This window comes from Nothobranchius furzeri, chromosome 14 (genome assembly GCF_043380555.1).
Source record: "Nothobranchius furzeri strain GRZ-AD chromosome 14, NfurGRZ-RIMD1, whole genome shotgun sequence".
NCBI lineage: Eukaryota > Metazoa > Chordata > Actinopteri > Cyprinodontiformes > Nothobranchiidae > Nothobranchius > Nothobranchius furzeri.
Genome location: NC_091754.1, coordinates 37,381,905 through 37,398,722, shown reverse-complemented (window position 1 = coordinate 37,398,722; position 16,818 = coordinate 37,381,905). Strand labels below are relative to the sequence as shown.

At 42.2% G+C, this 16,818-nt stretch overlaps 1 protein-coding gene across 3 annotated transcripts in view; it reads left to right on the top strand.

Annotated features, from left to right (window-relative positions):
• The window catches only part of kalrna (kalirin RhoGEF kinase a), a 210,746-nt gene that overhangs the window by 47,319 nt on the left and 146,609 nt on the right, over positions 1–16,818 (top strand). For all 3 annotated transcript variants that reach the window (XM_054746558.2, XM_015965718.3, XM_015965717.3), the window contains exon 2: positions 10,597–10,671. In XM_054746558.2, the coding sequence (XP_054602533.1) occupies positions 10,597–10,671 (75 nt within the window). The remainder of the gene's footprint in view (positions 1–10,596; positions 10,672–16,818) is intronic.

Sequence of the window (16,818 nt, the reverse complement as noted above, 5' to 3'; positions counted from 1 at the left end):
TTTGGGAACCATCTTGTCTGGGGCACAGATGAGGATCTTAGTCTTATCTTCATTCAGCTGTAGAAAGCTCCCAGCCGTCCAGGTTTTGATAGAGTCTAAGCAGGTTTGTAACAGCTGCAGCTTAGACATCTCATGGGGCTTAAAGGAGATGTACAGTTGAATGTCATCTGTTTAAAGATGGTAGGAGATTCCTTTGAAGGAGCTCAGGATGTTCTGAAGAGGAAGCAGATAGAGGAGGAAGAGCAGAGGCCCCAGCACAGAACCTTGTGGGACACCATGGGTAAGGGAGGTGGTGGAGGACCTAAACTTGGAGATGGCCACAGAAAAGGAACACTCAGAAAGATAAGAGGAGCACCACTCCAGAGCAGATCCTGATAGGCCTACCCAGTCTCTCAGCCTCTCCAGTAGTAGGTGATGGTCAACAGTGTCAAAGGCTGCAGTCAGGTCCAGCAGGACCAGAACAGAACAGTCCCCTGCATCACTGTGAGTCCGAAGGTCATTAGAGACCCTAAGAAGAGCTGTTTCAGTAGAATGAGCTCTATGAAAACCTGACTGGAAGCTATCATAGATGTTATGTTCATCTAGAGCAGCTGTGAGTTGTTTAGCCACAACCTTTTCCAAGATCTTGGAGATGAACGGAAGTTTAGAGATGGGTCTGAAGTTGCAATGGAGAGAGGGGTCAAGACTCATTTTTTTAAGAAGCGGGTGGATTACAGCATTTTTAAAGTAAGCAGGGACCTGACCAGAAACCAGAGAAGCATTAATTATAGAGAGCACGCTGGGACCGATGGACTGAAAAGCACTTTTAAACAAAGATGAGGGTAAGATGTCGAGGGGGCATGCAGAGGTCTTCATAGAGTTAACTAGTTTGGTTAACTCAGGCAAAGAAACCGGAGCAAAGCTATCTAGGATGATGGGCCGGGTTGGAGTCGGGAGAGGCGGCGATAAGGCTGAAGGAGAGATGCTAGATCTGACCTTATTGACTTTGTCCACAAAGAAAGACAGAAAGTTCTCACAGTCTGTAACAGAGTGGATGGAGGCTGTAGGAGAGGCAGGAGAGACAGTGCTGCTGCTGATGGTGTTAAACAGCACCTTGGGGTTCCCTTTGCTCCGGGACACCAGGTTGGAAAAACAGACAACTCTGGCGTCTCTGACTGCAGAGTTAAAGGATGTCAGAAGATCCTTTAGGTGCAGCAGATGGACGTGGAGATGGGTTTTCTTCCACAAACGCTCAATTTTTCTGCATTGGCGCTTCAGGCTGCGAAGGCTGTCATTAAACCAGGGAGTAGGGTTCACTGCAGGAACTGATCTGGTTCTGACAGGACAGATGTTGTACAGGATGGAGAGGCAGTGCTCGTTAAACTGAGAAGTTAAGGAATTTGGGATATTATCAGAAGAACAGCATAGATCAAAAGCAGCAGAAAAATTGCTAGCCGTGCTCTCATTAAGAAAACGAGGACTAACCATACGGCGAGCAGGAGGTGGGGACGCAGAAACTGACAAGTTAAAGAAAATGCAATGGTGATCTGAAACATAAACGTCCTCAGGACAACCACTGTTAGCATTTAGACTCAGGGTAAAAACAAGGTCTAGAGTGTGTCCCCTGGTGTGTGTGGGGCCAGAAACATGCTGGGTAAAGCTGAAGGTGTCCATAAGGCTGGAGAAATTCATGGCAAAGAGATCGGAGGGATCATCAACGTGGATGTTAAAGTCACCAACAATCACCAGTCTGGACAGTTTCACAGTGGAGGAAAGAAAGTCACTAAACTCCTGAAGGAAAGAACTGTTTGGACCAGGTGGACGATAGACCACACCACAGTAGAACGGGTCCTTTCGCCCGACTTTAATCAGCTGCAGTTCAAAGGAAGCAAAGCGACGATAAGGAAACACGGTGTCTAATATGGTGTCGCCCTGAGACTTAGACCCACTCCCATTCACTTTAGAACTAATTTTTATGGTTATATATTACGGAGCTGCCACTATTTTAACAACTGGGCATCATTTAATTCATTTTCAATAACATTCTAATGGCTATTTCCTGAGATTAACAGTAAAAACTACACATTTTCTCTTTAAAGGTAGTGTCAACCCTCTTGGAAATAAGTCCATCCCCCTTTCTTCAGGCTCATCCCTAGAGTCACATAATCTGATGGTCACAGAAAGTAGTGCAACACCAGCTACAGTCAAACAACTAAAACCATACCATTAACTTACCTTTTCAACCCATTGTTGGCACTTTTTCAGCCAGAATTTGAAATGTATGTAACTGTAACAATTTAGTATGTTAGCTAATATAATGTGGCATTTTTATGGTGAAAAACTAGGCCTTCCTTCTAGCATGCTACCAGTTTAATTGCTTTAGCAGAGCACTACAAAACACAGTTAGCTTCATTCAAAATGACAGCAGGTGTACCACTGGGTGAAAATGAGATGGAATAATTATTTCTCCCTTCATAAGGAAGCTTCTTTCAGATGTTTGAAGAGAGCTGTTTTTGTGGTAGCTGTCTCCCCTCTGCATTTGTCTGTTTGCTGGTGTAGCGACATGAATGGCCTCATTTGTGACCCAAAGGCCACACTTCCTCAGCTGGGTCAAGCTGTCCTGGCTGTACTTCTATTTACAGATTATCCATCACAGGAGACACAAAGTCTGCTGTAAACCATCTTTAATCTGACTGCCTTTATCTGACTGCTGTTCCATCCGCAAGATGAAGGACACTTCAAGATTTAAAAAAGTCATTTTTAATAAACTCTTTTCACTGTCCATTACAATGTTCATAAATAATCATTAAGGTTCATTATAAATGTATGTAATTACTGAAATGAATTATTATTCTTTGGCAAGAAGATCATGTGCACACACCATGCAGGACACAGTAATCAGGTTAAAGTTAACTGCACTCACGTCTTTGTTCCATAACACCAGAGCTTTCTATCTTGGGAGGGCATGTTCCGAGGTATGTTAAATCTAAATGTCAAAATCTAATTCGTTAGAATAAGATTGCTGTCTGTCTCTTAAAACCTAACTCCTCAGTTCGAGTTCAGTTCATGAGCTCACCAAATTCTCTCCGTAGCACGAGATTCCAGAGGATCGAGTCGGCCGCTCGAAACCTCTACTAAAGCTTTTCTGTCACGCCGATAGAATTGCTTCAACAGAAACGCCATCTGCAACCAGCTGATGCAAAACTCCTTCAGAGTTATTGATTTTTGAGATGCTACCAGTTTCATCAGTCTTTGTGACCCGGAGACATCTCAGGACCGATTTGGTCGCACTACGGTTCTTCTACCCACCTCGTGCTTGGGGGTCATCATCTCCTCCTGACATCTTGGATCCAAAAGGGGGTCTCCTAACTGGGTGAGGTAGACACTTCCGACAGATTGCATCTGAATGCCTTTTATTAAGAAATAATTTAGCTCAGCTGCAAACCAAATTCTTTCACCCAGAACACGTTTTTCTCTCTCTGAGATAGAAACCTTCTGAGACTACATTCACACATTCAAACACACACTTCATTTTTAGTTCATCCAGACACAGAATGCTTTAATACCAAGTTTTAAAACCAAAGCTTTTATAAATTGTCATTCATGAACTGTCTTTTAAATTGTCATCTTTAAATTGTTAGTAATCAATTCTTAACTTTTTAAACCTGACTCTTGTTTGAAATGAAACACAGAGTGGTGTATATTGGTCATTGAACGAGCAAAGATCTCTTTAGATCTTCTGAATTAATAAATAAACTTTTGCTATTAATTTGAATCTCTTAAATTAAATATTTTTATATTTAATCTGTTGATTAAATATATACCAAGCCAGTTGGTGTATGAACTTCTATCGATTATATATATATATATATATATATATATATATATATATATATATAAGTTTCATTACCAATTGATTTGATCTTTCTCAGGATTTAGCAAAGCTGAATAGCAAACAGCATTAAATTCTAGTTATGTAGATTACCAACGCTACTCTGGTTGAATTGGTTTATTTAAACTTAGTAACTTGAGCTTAACGTTGGTAAAGCTACTGTTAGCATTTTTGCTAACAGCTTCTTGTGCTTCGATAGGCTGTTAGGTTTTGGTGTTGAGTTTGGAGTTGTTCTATTGTGTGGAGAGAATCTCCCTTTTGGTTACATTTAGAGTGCTGTGGGCTTTTTGTTTGGTTTAAATGACTGCCTTCAGTTTGGTTTAGCCACCCAGTTTGTACCATTAGAGATCCTTATTTTGGTCTTTAAGAACCTAGTAGCCTTTGCCCAGTTTTAGTGGGACATCTTTAGTTATTTGAATTTTGAAAACCCTAGTTATTTGTACTTTGTTTAAATTCCCCACAGGCCATATTAGTTTTGTGTGTTAGCATTCCTGACCTGTGGGAGGAAAAATTCAAGGTTTGTTGTAAATAAACTTGATCATCATTCTAACGTTTAAATCTTGTGGTATTGTCCCTTCTATTTTTTTACACAAGCCAAAGTCCCCAGGAAGGGTCGTAAAACCACTCTCCACACACACATGAGTGACCAAAACAAAGCAGCATGGAGAACAAAACTCCAGCTCCAACTACCTCTCAGACTCAGCAGCCTGAACTCCCAAGATATAAATGTCATCAGAACACAACTCACCATAACACAATAAAATCAGTGTTGTACAAGATGGAAAGCAGTAGTGTTTACTCTTTTACAATACCACATTTTTGGGGTATTTATATGAGATTTTCTGTTTTTTATTAATTGTGCAACTGATAAAATTATTAATCCTTTTAACTCCAGCACTATCCTACCTCTATCTCCTGCATTAGCTTCTGATAGAAAATAGACAGTGAAACTCCAGGATTTGAAAATCCTGACAGATCAATGTCACACTGTCACTTAACATTCATGGATTCACCCATCTTGACTCACAATGGGAAAGGCTCTTGTTGGTTTAATGTCCAGGAAACAGCAAAGAACATCTCAGCTAGTTAAAGATAACTGTTAGCATTAGCAACTCCACCACACAGCAGAATTCCTCCAGGTTTGTGTTATTTGTGGAGGTAAATCATCAACATTGCAGAGCAAATAGAGTCAGTGATAGAGTGCTGTTGCTGTTAACCAATCAGAGGCAAGCTGTCCAAATATCAAAAAATAATACTTGATTCTACACAAGTACTAGCCTCTCATATACACGTATAAAACCTAAGAGTGAGTGTTGGTGCATCCTTTCTGCTGTTTTGTGTGTATATTCTGCCTTTGGGTGATATCCTACGGAAACACTGTACTGATTTTCACCATTATGCTGATGACTGTCAACTGTACTTGCTTTTTGATGAGGATGGCTGGCGACCAATATCGAAGGTTTAAGATTGTCTGTGTGAGGTCAAGGCGTGTATGGCAGAAAATTTCCTGTGCCTCAATGAAGGGAAGAAAGAAGCAGTGCTCTTTGATCCCAGTCATCACACTCATACCTCCTGAGTCCTGGTGGACTGGTGAATTACCCCCCCCCCCCCCCCCCCCCGAAGGACTATTTAGTTAATTTGGGAGTGAAGATGGATAAAGACTTCCGTTTTAGGGGTCACATAAAACATTTTTGTCCAGACAGGATCTTGAAACTGTTGTGCATGCATTCATAATGTCACAACGTCATAATGTGGACCAGTGGTTCCCAAACTTATTTAGTCGCACACCCCCTTCTATGTCCCGACCATGTTGATGCACCCCCAGCCCCCCACATCAGGGCATGGCTATATATATATATATATATATATACATATATATATATCAGACGTCAAGCTAAACAGTCACTCGACAGACAGGGTTAAAAAAATATGATTGACCTTTTTCCCCATCACTTTCATTTTTTAAATAGTAATTAATAAACATTCAATACCATTACAATTTCCTTTGATTTAATTTTTAATAAATATTTAGAGTGCCCAGGTACAACAACAATGCAATTTAACGTTTTTTTTTTTTTAAAGTGGGAACGTTTCTCCTTCCTTCTGCTCTGCGTAAACCTGAACTGGTCACCTACTTGTGCGTAATCAAATGTCTATAGGGGAAAAGATGGAAAAGCTATAACCATGAGGTTCACTTTTGCCTCAGACCGACTTATTGCTGTTTTATGGTGTGGCTGAATCTGCAATCCGCTGCCACGCGGACTGGAATAACAAATGCTGCAGTAACATGAGTTTTAGTCAGGTTCGGAGTCACTGGCTGGAGCGGACTCGACTTTAATACGCCAAAATAGAAGCTAATATCTTAATTTGGCCTTGAATGAAAAATGTTGTTATAAAACCTCAAAAGTTTTTATCACGGAGGAGGCAGCGCTCATTTCTGCCTTCAGACGGCGTGCCAGAGTTTGTGCAGCATGCGCTTATTGAGTGTGTTTTTTCCACATCAAACACTGGCCTAACCAACCAGACCAGTGACATATTAATGTTACAATTAAACAGTTTCACTTCATGTAGGCTAGGAACATTTCCCTTGCCATGGCCCGGCCGCTTCTGCTCCACATAAACTTTGTGCGTGATCAAATGTCTCTAGAGGAGCTTTCTGAGCTGAAGAGGCTATTCTGCCTCAGACTGGATGCGTCATGCGTCTCCATATTAGAGACGGGAACAAGCGCTATTCAGCCAAAGTTTCATAATCAGCGAACATTTTTCCAAGTGACACATCCCTCAGAGAGACCGGGTTCCCAGACCGCTTCAGTGGGAGGAAATCTTATCGCATGCGCCGTGGTTCTGCACTGCGCTGCGCTCCCCTCTAGATCTTCAGCCCACTGTCCACCGTGTGCGCTCCAAGCTGCGCTGAACACAGTGTCCAGTATAAAGCTCTGATGTTCTGATGGGAATCATTTCTTGATTGATTTAGTTACCTCTGCGATTAAAATGTCAGCTCATCTGTGTGCGCATCAGTGTGCATCGGGGTAATTCTTTCAAAACAATCAGCATCCTTGAGTTTATCCGTCAAAATAAACAGTGTAATGTAAATATCTGTAACCTGCCATTTAACTGTTTTGCCTTCCTGTGAAGATTGTTGCAAAGAGAAACAACTAAACCTGATTAACCCCCGAGCCATGTGCACTGCGCTGTACTTCCTGACTGTAAATGAGGGGGAAACGATAATCGAATCCTTTTCTTTTCAACATTGTTTAATGTAAAGTTTCATTCAGTACAAACTTTAGTTACACCAATCTAACGAGACAGAGCCTGGATTTGTATTCTGAACAGTTTAAACATGTTTAAAACGGAGACATGCATGACACGTCTAAATTTCGCACCTGCTCCGCTATTATGGAAATTAAACTAACAAGATGAATAACATGAAATTATTTTAGGTACAGACAATATCCCCCACACTTTTGAAAATCTTGCAATGCTCCTGGTGCTAATATAATAATATAATAATGCTAAAATGCTCAGATGGGAATCACTTCTTGATTTATTTAGTTACATCCACAATGTTCTGTGTGTGAGGTTTACAATGTCAGAACACCTGCATGAGACTGGGTGTTAATTACAATCTGCCAGAATGACTCGCCACCTTCAGATTTCTCCAACATCGTTAAAAATGATCATATACGGAACATATCGGCGTGCGCAGGCCAGAGTGCTGAAGCTCGGCACATTGTTATTATGAAGCTAGGGCACATGCGGAGGACACACACATGCGCTCGCGCAAAATATACTTGTTTTCAATTACTTTTTCTTAGGCCCACCCACAAATGAGTTTCTGGCTACGCTAATGGTGACATATGACAGACTTCTCTGAGCTCCGCAGCCATTACACTTTTCACCTCGCGCACCCCCTAGCGGCAGCTCGCGCGCACCACACTTAGGGAATCCCTGAGGACTATTGCAACTCCATCCTGTTCGGAGTGAGTCATGTTGCCTTAGCCCGTTTGCAACTTGTCTAGAATGCTGCTGGGACATTTTTGGAGGGCAAACGAAAGTTTGATCATGCTACGCCCATATTGGCAGCTCCACATTGGCTACCTGTTTCTTTTAGGATTCATTTAAAGCAATTTTACTGTTTTTTAAAGCTCTAAATAGTTTGGCTCCAACATATCTGGCAGACACACTCCACTCATATGTTCCCTCTCGGGCACTCCGTTCAGAGGACTTGTCTTTGCTCGTGGTCCCCCGGTCATGGCTGAAAATGCATGGTGACAGAGTCTTTTTAGTTGCAGTTCCAAAACTATGGAATGAGCTTCCATTACGCAGTCCTCTTCTGTACCAGTTTTTAAATCAAAGCTGAAGACCCATTTTATGAACTGGATTTCAAATCTGTGGAGTGATTGACTGTGCTGCTCTTTTAGTCTCCCTTTTAATGTTTTTATTTGGTTGTGTTTTATTCATTTTTAGTGGATTTCATGTGTTGTGTTTTTACCTGTGTCTGTGAAGCACTTTGGTGGCATGTAAGCGTCTGTAAGGTGCTTTAAACATAAAGTTCGAGTTGAGTCGAGTCCTTTCTGTTGTGAGTCAAATTAAACTAATCTATACATAGGGTTGCTCGATTGATTGCAATTTAATCGCAATTTCAATCTGGGTTTTGAACAATTATAAAAAAATAGTTTATTATTTGCTGTTCCCTCGCAGTTTACTCTTGTGCTGCTCCAAGTTGCAAATCGAACGCACTTCTGACACTGTTGCCAAATTAGCAACTTTTTGCATGCACAACTTATTGTAGAACTTTGTCTTGAGTTTTTTTTTGTGTGTGATGAAAAGGTATCTACCTATTGATAAGGTGCTGTATGAGACATAATGTACGTTTTCCTCTCACTCACATCAATAAAGTAAAACACACCACTGACAGCATTCAAAGGATGCTCAGTTATGGCGAAAATGAAATTCACAAGCCTAATAGTCAATCGCCCGACCTGAACGATATTAAAGATTTTAAGATCCTCCTTCTCACATATAAAGCTCTTAATAATACAGTTAAAGAGCAGATTGTAGAAGAAAGTAGTCGAGTGTGGAAAGTGGTCAGTGTATCCTCCAGCAGTCTAAGCCTATAGCAGCATAACTACAGAGATAACTCTGGATAACCTAGCCTTTTAGATAGAGGCATGTTGGAGGCAGGGCAAGGGAGAGCCGTCTTTACCGACTGTACACTCCACCTCCCTCTACTCCCCCACTTGTCCAGATATAGGCTAACATCAGATTTTAACCATAGGCCCTATCAAATAAAAATGTTTTAAGCCTAGTTTTAAAAGTAGACAAGGTGTCTGTCTCACGGACTAAAGCTGGGAGTTGGTCCCACAAGAGAGGAGCCTAATAGCTAAAAGATCTGCCTCCCGTCCTATTTTTAGATATTCTGGGAACCACCAGTAATCCTGCAGTCTGAGAGCGAAGTGCTCGGTTAGGAACATATGGAACAATCAGATCACTGATGTATGATGGAGCTTGATTATTAAGAGATTTATATGTGAGAAGAAGGATCTTAAAATCTATTCTGAATTTAACAGGTAGCCAATGTAGGGAAGCTAAAACAGGAGAGATATGATCTCTCTTTTTAATTCTCATCAGAGCTCTAGCTGCAGCATTTTGGACAAGCTGAAGACTTTTAACTACATTCTGTGGACTTCCTGAGATTAATGAATTACAGTAATCCAGTCTTGATGTATTAAATGCATGAACTAGTTTTTCAGCATCACTCCTGGAAAGGATGCTTCTAATCTTAGCAATATTCCGAAGGTGGAAGAAGGGAATCCTACAAACCTGTTTCATGTAGGATTTGAATGACATGTCCTGGTCGAAGATAATACCAAGGTTCCTTACTTTGTTCCCGGAGATTAATGTAATGCCGTTCAGGTCAGGTGACTGACTATTAGGCTTGTTATTATCATTTTTGCCATAATTGAGCATCCCTTGAATGCTGTCAGTGGTGTGTTTTAGTTTATTGATGTGAGTGAGGGGAAAACATACATTATGTCCCATACAGCACCTTATCAATAGGTAGATACCTTTTTATCACACACACACAAAAAATAAAAAATAAAATAAACACGTAAGATCATAAAAGTGGTGAATGTACAAATATGGTGCCACAGAAGATTAGATGGCATTGCCAGTGTGTGAGTCCTCACAAATTCTGCTGACTTTGCGGTCATACACACACACACACACACACACACACACACACACAGCATGATACGGACATTTGGGCGTATTTCTACTGAGAGTATGTGAGTTGTAAGGAGGCTGAGGGAGCAACACAAACGGTAGAAAGAGAGAGAAAAATTCATACAGAGACAGATGGATGCACAGATGAGCTGAGAGGAAAACAGGGAGAACACAGCAGAGGGATGGGGAACTGATCTTGATTCCTTCACCTGCTGTTGATGCACGATTCAGCAGAACAAGCTCTACTTGTGATGTATTAATCCATTCATTTACGCATTCATTCATTTTATCTTTCTAAATAAACTATGTGAGCTTGAAGCACCTGCAGGCTGTAAAGTACGTGTGTGTGCGTGCGTGCGTGCGTGTGTGTGTGTGTGTGTGTGTGCGTGCGTGCGTGTGTTTGTGTGTGTGTGTGTGTGTGCGTGTGTTCCCTCACAGGAATGTTGATCTGATAATAGGATTAATGTTGAGTGTTTCTCCCTCTCGTCTCTCTCCAGGCTCCTTCAGGAACGACAGCATCAGGGCCTCCGATGTTTTGCCTGTTCTGAAGGAGAAAGTGGCCTTTGTGTCGGGTGAGTATGTCTCTGCAGAAGCTCAAACATCAGACCTTGTGTTTGGATATTCAAGTATTTTGGTAAATTTTGGTATTCAAGTTAATATTACTGTTAACCCAACGTTTACAGTTCAGTTCTTACTAAGATCTGGGATATCCAGGAATTTAGTTATGCCAAATTTAGGTTGTCTGACCCTCAGGGTCAGGAGGAGTGAAGTTCTCCCCTACACTCAGATTTATGAGACAGAAGACAGCTAAACAAGAAACGTCATCCTTCCAACACAGTGAATAAGCTCCTATGGCTACATTTTCTGGTGCCCCACACATTCAATATAAAGGTAGAGATGCACACATCTGCTCTGGGACTTCAGTTTGAACTGATTTATCATGTAAGGGTTGAATATTGGACCCCAGGAATTCACTTCAATAGAACCTGTCTGAAAACATGAAATAGGCCCAAAGATCTCAAAAAGCAACACATCCTGCCCCATTCAAAAGAATGAAAGAATCCTAAATATACACTGCACAAAAAAAAGGGAAGATGAACGGAAGCCACCCTAGATCTGAATGAATGAAATATTATGAGATACTTTGTTCTTTACATAGAATGTGCTGAGAACAAAATCACAACTATTTTCAATGGAAATAAAATGTATCAATCCATGGAGGTCTGGATTTGGAATCACACTGAAATCTAAAGTGGAAAAAAACGCTACAGGCTGATCTAATTGTGATGTAATGTCCTTAAAACACGCCTAAATGAGACTCAGAAGTGTGGCCTACGTGTCCCTGTATGACCTCCCTACAACGCCTGGGCATGCTCCTGATGAGATGGCGGATAGCCTTCTGAGGGATCTCCTCCCAGACCTGAACTAAAGCATCAGCCAACTCCTGGAAACTGGTGCGACATGGTGTTGGTGGATTGTGTGACACATGATGTAAATGTGCCCAGTTGGATTCAGGTCCGGGTAACGGGCGGGCCAGTCCATAGCATCTCTGCCTTCATCTTGTAGCAACTGCTGAGTGACACACTCTAGTCGCAAGAGGGCTAGCGTTGTTCTGCATTAGGAAGAACCCAGGGCCAACCGCAACAGCAAATGGTCTCACAAGAACTCTCACCTCGGTACCTAATGGCAGTCAGGCTACCTCTGGTGAGCACATGGAGGGCTGTGCAGCCCCCAGAGAAATGACATCCCACACCAATGCTGACCCACTGCCAAACCAGTCATGCTGGAGGATGTTACAGGCAGCAGAATGTTCTCCACAGCGTCTCCAGACACCGTCCTGTCTGTCATGAGCTCAGTGTGAACCTGCTTTCATATGTGAAGAGCACAGGGCGCCAGTGGTGATTTGGTGTTCTCTGGTGAATGCCAAACATTCAGCATGGTGTCGGGCTGTAAGCACAACCTCCACCTGTGGATGTCTGGCCCTCATAACACCCTAATGGAGTCTGTTTCTGACCGTTTGAGCAGACACATGTTTGTGGCCCACTGGAGGCCATGTTTGCAGGGCTCTGGTAGTGTTCATCCAGCTCCTCCTCATACAAAGGCAGATGTGGCGGCCCTGCTGCTGGGTTGTTGCCCTCTTACGTCCTCCTCCACGTCGTCTGATGCACTGGTCTGTCACCTGGTAGTGCCTGCATGCTCTGAACACTACACTGACACACACAGCACATCTTGACACAGCTTGCATTGATGGATCCTGGCTGAGCTGCACTATATGACACACTTGTTGTAGACTCCGTCTCCATGTCATGCTACTAGGGCTGCCACAAACGACTACTATAATAGTCGACTAATCGTGCCATATGTAAAAGTATAGCTTATTGCACCAGCGTGCTCTAATAAACCCATATCTGTTATGTGTCATCTAATAATAAAGTCAAGATGATCGCTTATCAAATAACTTTTCAATGACTTAGTTACCTGTAAACACGAATGCTCAGTCAAATGGAGGTAGGCACCTAAAACCAAACATAAATTAGCACAAAAGTGACTCACAGCTAAAAAATCTTTTTTGGCTTTGTAACAAGCTCGTCCACTGAAGAGGAGGAACGCTTTTTTAAAAACTGTAACGTAGTGGGTGTCAAAAGGTTCAGAGCTGGACCCGCAAACAAGGCTCCATCAGTCCGTGGTCAGAAACGGCTCATCAAAAAGTCGGCAGGCAAGAGACAAAGTGGAATAAACCAAAACTAAGTCAAAACACTGATGCTGGTTGGAACGATGAGTTAGAGGACACACCTGGGACAAATCAGGACAGGAAGTGGCACAAAGGAGAGAGAAGGATATCAAAATAGAACAAGAAGAAACCAAGGACTGGGCTCATGGCAGGGTGTTACAGTGGGATACAATAAATCATTAGCGTTTGTAACGTTAGAGCAAACACGTGACATGCATAAGCGTTCTAAAGGTAATAAAATCACCATCGTTACTGTTGTTGCTATGCCGATGAATGCAAGTACTTCTCTGTTGATATTAGAAGCCAGCTTAGCTTACAGAGGCAACTCTTTGTTCTTCTCTATGATGTGCTTCCATCGCCAATGTGCTCCTGAGAAAGGAGTTTCACTCTACATGCTTCTCTTTTGTCTTTGTAAAAAGCTCCCAAACTTTTGAGATACATTGCCTTCTCGCCATGATGTATTCTTCATCCGGTGGTTCAAAGGCTGATCTGGGTGGCCACTACTGGGCAGAAAGCAGTGGCTGTCTTCGTGGAAAGACTGTAGGGGATGATGTTATTTGTAGTGGAGGTTTGAGCGATGGCAGAAGAAGGTGAAGATGGCTGGGATGTAAACCGTCATGTCTGTGAAAGGGACTGCACAGCATACCGGATGTTAGCGGTTAGCATGCTTAGAATCACAAAGATTTACCCAACCAATCAGCACGGAGCTAAGACGTGACAAGTACTGGTGTGTCTGCAGAGCCAGAAAACTGCTCGTCTCCTCTCATGTTTACGGTCAGATCTCTAAAACTAACAATGCTAGGTTTGTGAAACTCTCACATCACAAGGTTGACTTGTTGTGCTAAATAGATATGTAAGTGTTGTAAATCTTAGCATGACAATCAAATCTGCCATATTTGAACAAGTAAAATAAATTATCCATAATTTTAGGTCAACTCTATTGTTCTTTAGACATAGTCATGTTCATGGTAACGGTAATATTACCAGTTATGATACTGAATACATTTTGCAGTTTTAAACTGAGATGTTTGTGGAAGATGGAGGACAGTTATTGCGCAAACAACTCTCACCATCAGTGATGATGATGAACAGGAGGAAGATGACCTTGAGGCTGATCCTCAAATATAAAATATTCAGAAATATTCTAATATTCTTCATTTGATCGGAAATAGAGATGGGTACCTTTGACATTTGAATTGATTCGGTACTAATTCCCGGTACCTACGAATCGATACCAGTACTTAACGGTACCAAATTTTCGATACTTTTGAGTGTTTAATATTTTAATTCTCTTTTATAATTAAATACATATTTTTCTCAATATATAACCATATTTGATAAATATCACGATAAATAACATACAACAGATTGTATTTTAACATTGTCCTTGTAGTTTTAGAAGTTGATAATTAAACTGAAGCAAACATCCTTTTGCCGTCTTTTTTCATTTGATTTTTCCCACTGGGAAGTTAGAATTTCCGAGGAGAAAGCGAACGCACCATTAGCTGACAACAATGGTGGCAATGGAAGCTAACATGTCAAGCTAACATTATCTTAAACAGTTTATTTAACTGCTGGAACAGATTAAAACGATGATGCCTCACACTTAGATCGTTGTCGCATGTTTCATCTTCACCCAATCACCCGTCTCATTTAGTAAAGTGAAGCCAAACTTTAGAGTGCGTTCATGTTCTTCTAGTCAGAAATTCGGAGTTCCGAGGAGAAAGTGAACGCACCATTAGTGAAACGGAAGCTAACATATCAAGCTAATGTTATCTTAAACATTTTATTTACCTACCGGAGCAGATTAAGATGAGGATGTCTCACTTAGATTGTTGTCGCTGGTTTCATCATCACCCAGTTACCCATCACATTTAGTGAAGTGGACCCAAGCTTTAGCGTGCGTTCTTTCTACCATGCTGCTCTGTTTACAACTCGCTCGCAGCGACAGAAGACATAACGCTCTTGCGCATGCGCAGCTGTCTAGGCAAGTTCTTGTTATGAAGGATGGGTACCGAAACGAGGCACCGTTTCAAATGACGTGAACTGGTGCTCAGTCGGTACTATGGAGTTCAGTCGGTACCTTAAAAAGTACCGAATTCGGTACCTATCGCTAATCAGAAATATTATTGTTCAATAGCCTTTCAAAAATATTCTACAGTAATCTGTTTTATAAACATATACTATATTATTTAATTATTTTCATTTACTCTGTATTATTCTGCAGTGACAACATGTTCTAAAATTTGCTAGATTATTCTGAAGTGACTTATTATCATCTACATTATTCAAAAATAATCTTAAACCGGTTCATATTATTTATTTTGGGCATTTATTTTATCAGAACAGGGCCAACGTCCATATTTGATCACTCAGCTTTCTCAGATTTTCTGCCTGAAAAGAAATATATTTGGGGCAGCAGCAGCTCAACAGGATGAGCGGGATGTCCAGTAATCGGAAGGTTGCAGGTTCGATCCCGACTCCGGACAGAAAATTCTGCTGTTGTGTCCTTGGGCAAGACACTTAACCCACCTTGCCTGCTGGTGGTGGTCGGAGGGACCGGTGGCGCCTGTGCTCGGCAGCCTCGCCTCTGTCAGTGTGTCCCAGGGCAGCTGTGGCTATATTGTAGCTCATCACCACCAGGGTGTGAATGTGTGTGTGAATGGATGAATGATACACTGTAGTGTAAAGCGCTTTGGAGTCCTTACTCTGAGAGGCGCTATACAAGTACGGGTCATTTATCATTTGAAAATTGTAACAGCATAAATTCACTTTGATTATGAACTACAATAACTTCATGGGGTTGAATTTTTTTAAGTTAAACTACTTCAATGAGGATTAGGGTTAGGGTTATTAATGAATGAACGAAGTTTCAAACGTGTTGACATTTTCCACATTAAATTGACGTTAAACAGCTTTCAGCATGCCTGAATCAAAATGTTAACCCTCTACATCAGAACAAGATCAGGATGAGCTGGTTTACATGCAGCTGAACGTAAACATAAACACAAAAGCTGTATTGTTGTTTGTTACGAGAAAGAAAACAGATGAAAGGAGAGAGATGCTAAAGAGAGACACACAGAGAGGGAGTCCATAACCATCTGTCATCAACATTCCTCCCAGAAGACACACACGCGTGCACACACACGCGTACACATACACACATGCGCGCGCACACACATACACACATGCATACACACACGTGCGCACACACGCACGCACGCATGCACAAACACACATGTGCGTACACACACACACACATACGCACGCACGCACAAACACACACATGCGTGTACACACACACACACATACACACACACATACGCACACACACACACGCACTCGCACGCACCCACGCATACACACACACGTGCGGGCAAACACACGCATACACACACTGTAACGGGGTGACTCGAGCGGGGCGAGAGTTTGGATGTGGCGTGGCTTTTAACCCAAGCGCGGAGTGACTGACGCCGGGTTGAATGGACACGCTGTTTAATCTGGGAGCCGGGTGCGCAGCTGTATGGTGACACAGCTGAACACGGCGACTACTGGTCTGAAGCTGATCTGTACGAGCAGGCAGGATTCTGAGATCTGGCTGGTCTGATCTGAACAGGCTTCGTGATCTGAGCTGATCTGGTTAAGACTCTAGGTTAAGTTCGGTGAGAACGATGACTGAGTGAGCTGGCGTTGTGCGGCACTTCCTTATATAGGTTTGGCGGGTGACGTGAAACGGAAGCCTGGCGCTAGGGATGTTGGGTAATGGAGTCTGAGCGGCTCTGCGGTGCCTCCCTAGAGGAGGTTGACGGCTGAGAGGGAGGTTGTGTGACACACACATGCCTGTATAAATGGCCTGTATTTGATATAGTGCCTTCTAGAGTCCTGGAACCCCTCAAGGCGCTTTACAACACAATTCACCCATTCACACACTGGTGGGGATGAGCTACGATGTAGCCACAGCTGCCCTGGGGCGCACTGACAGAGGCGA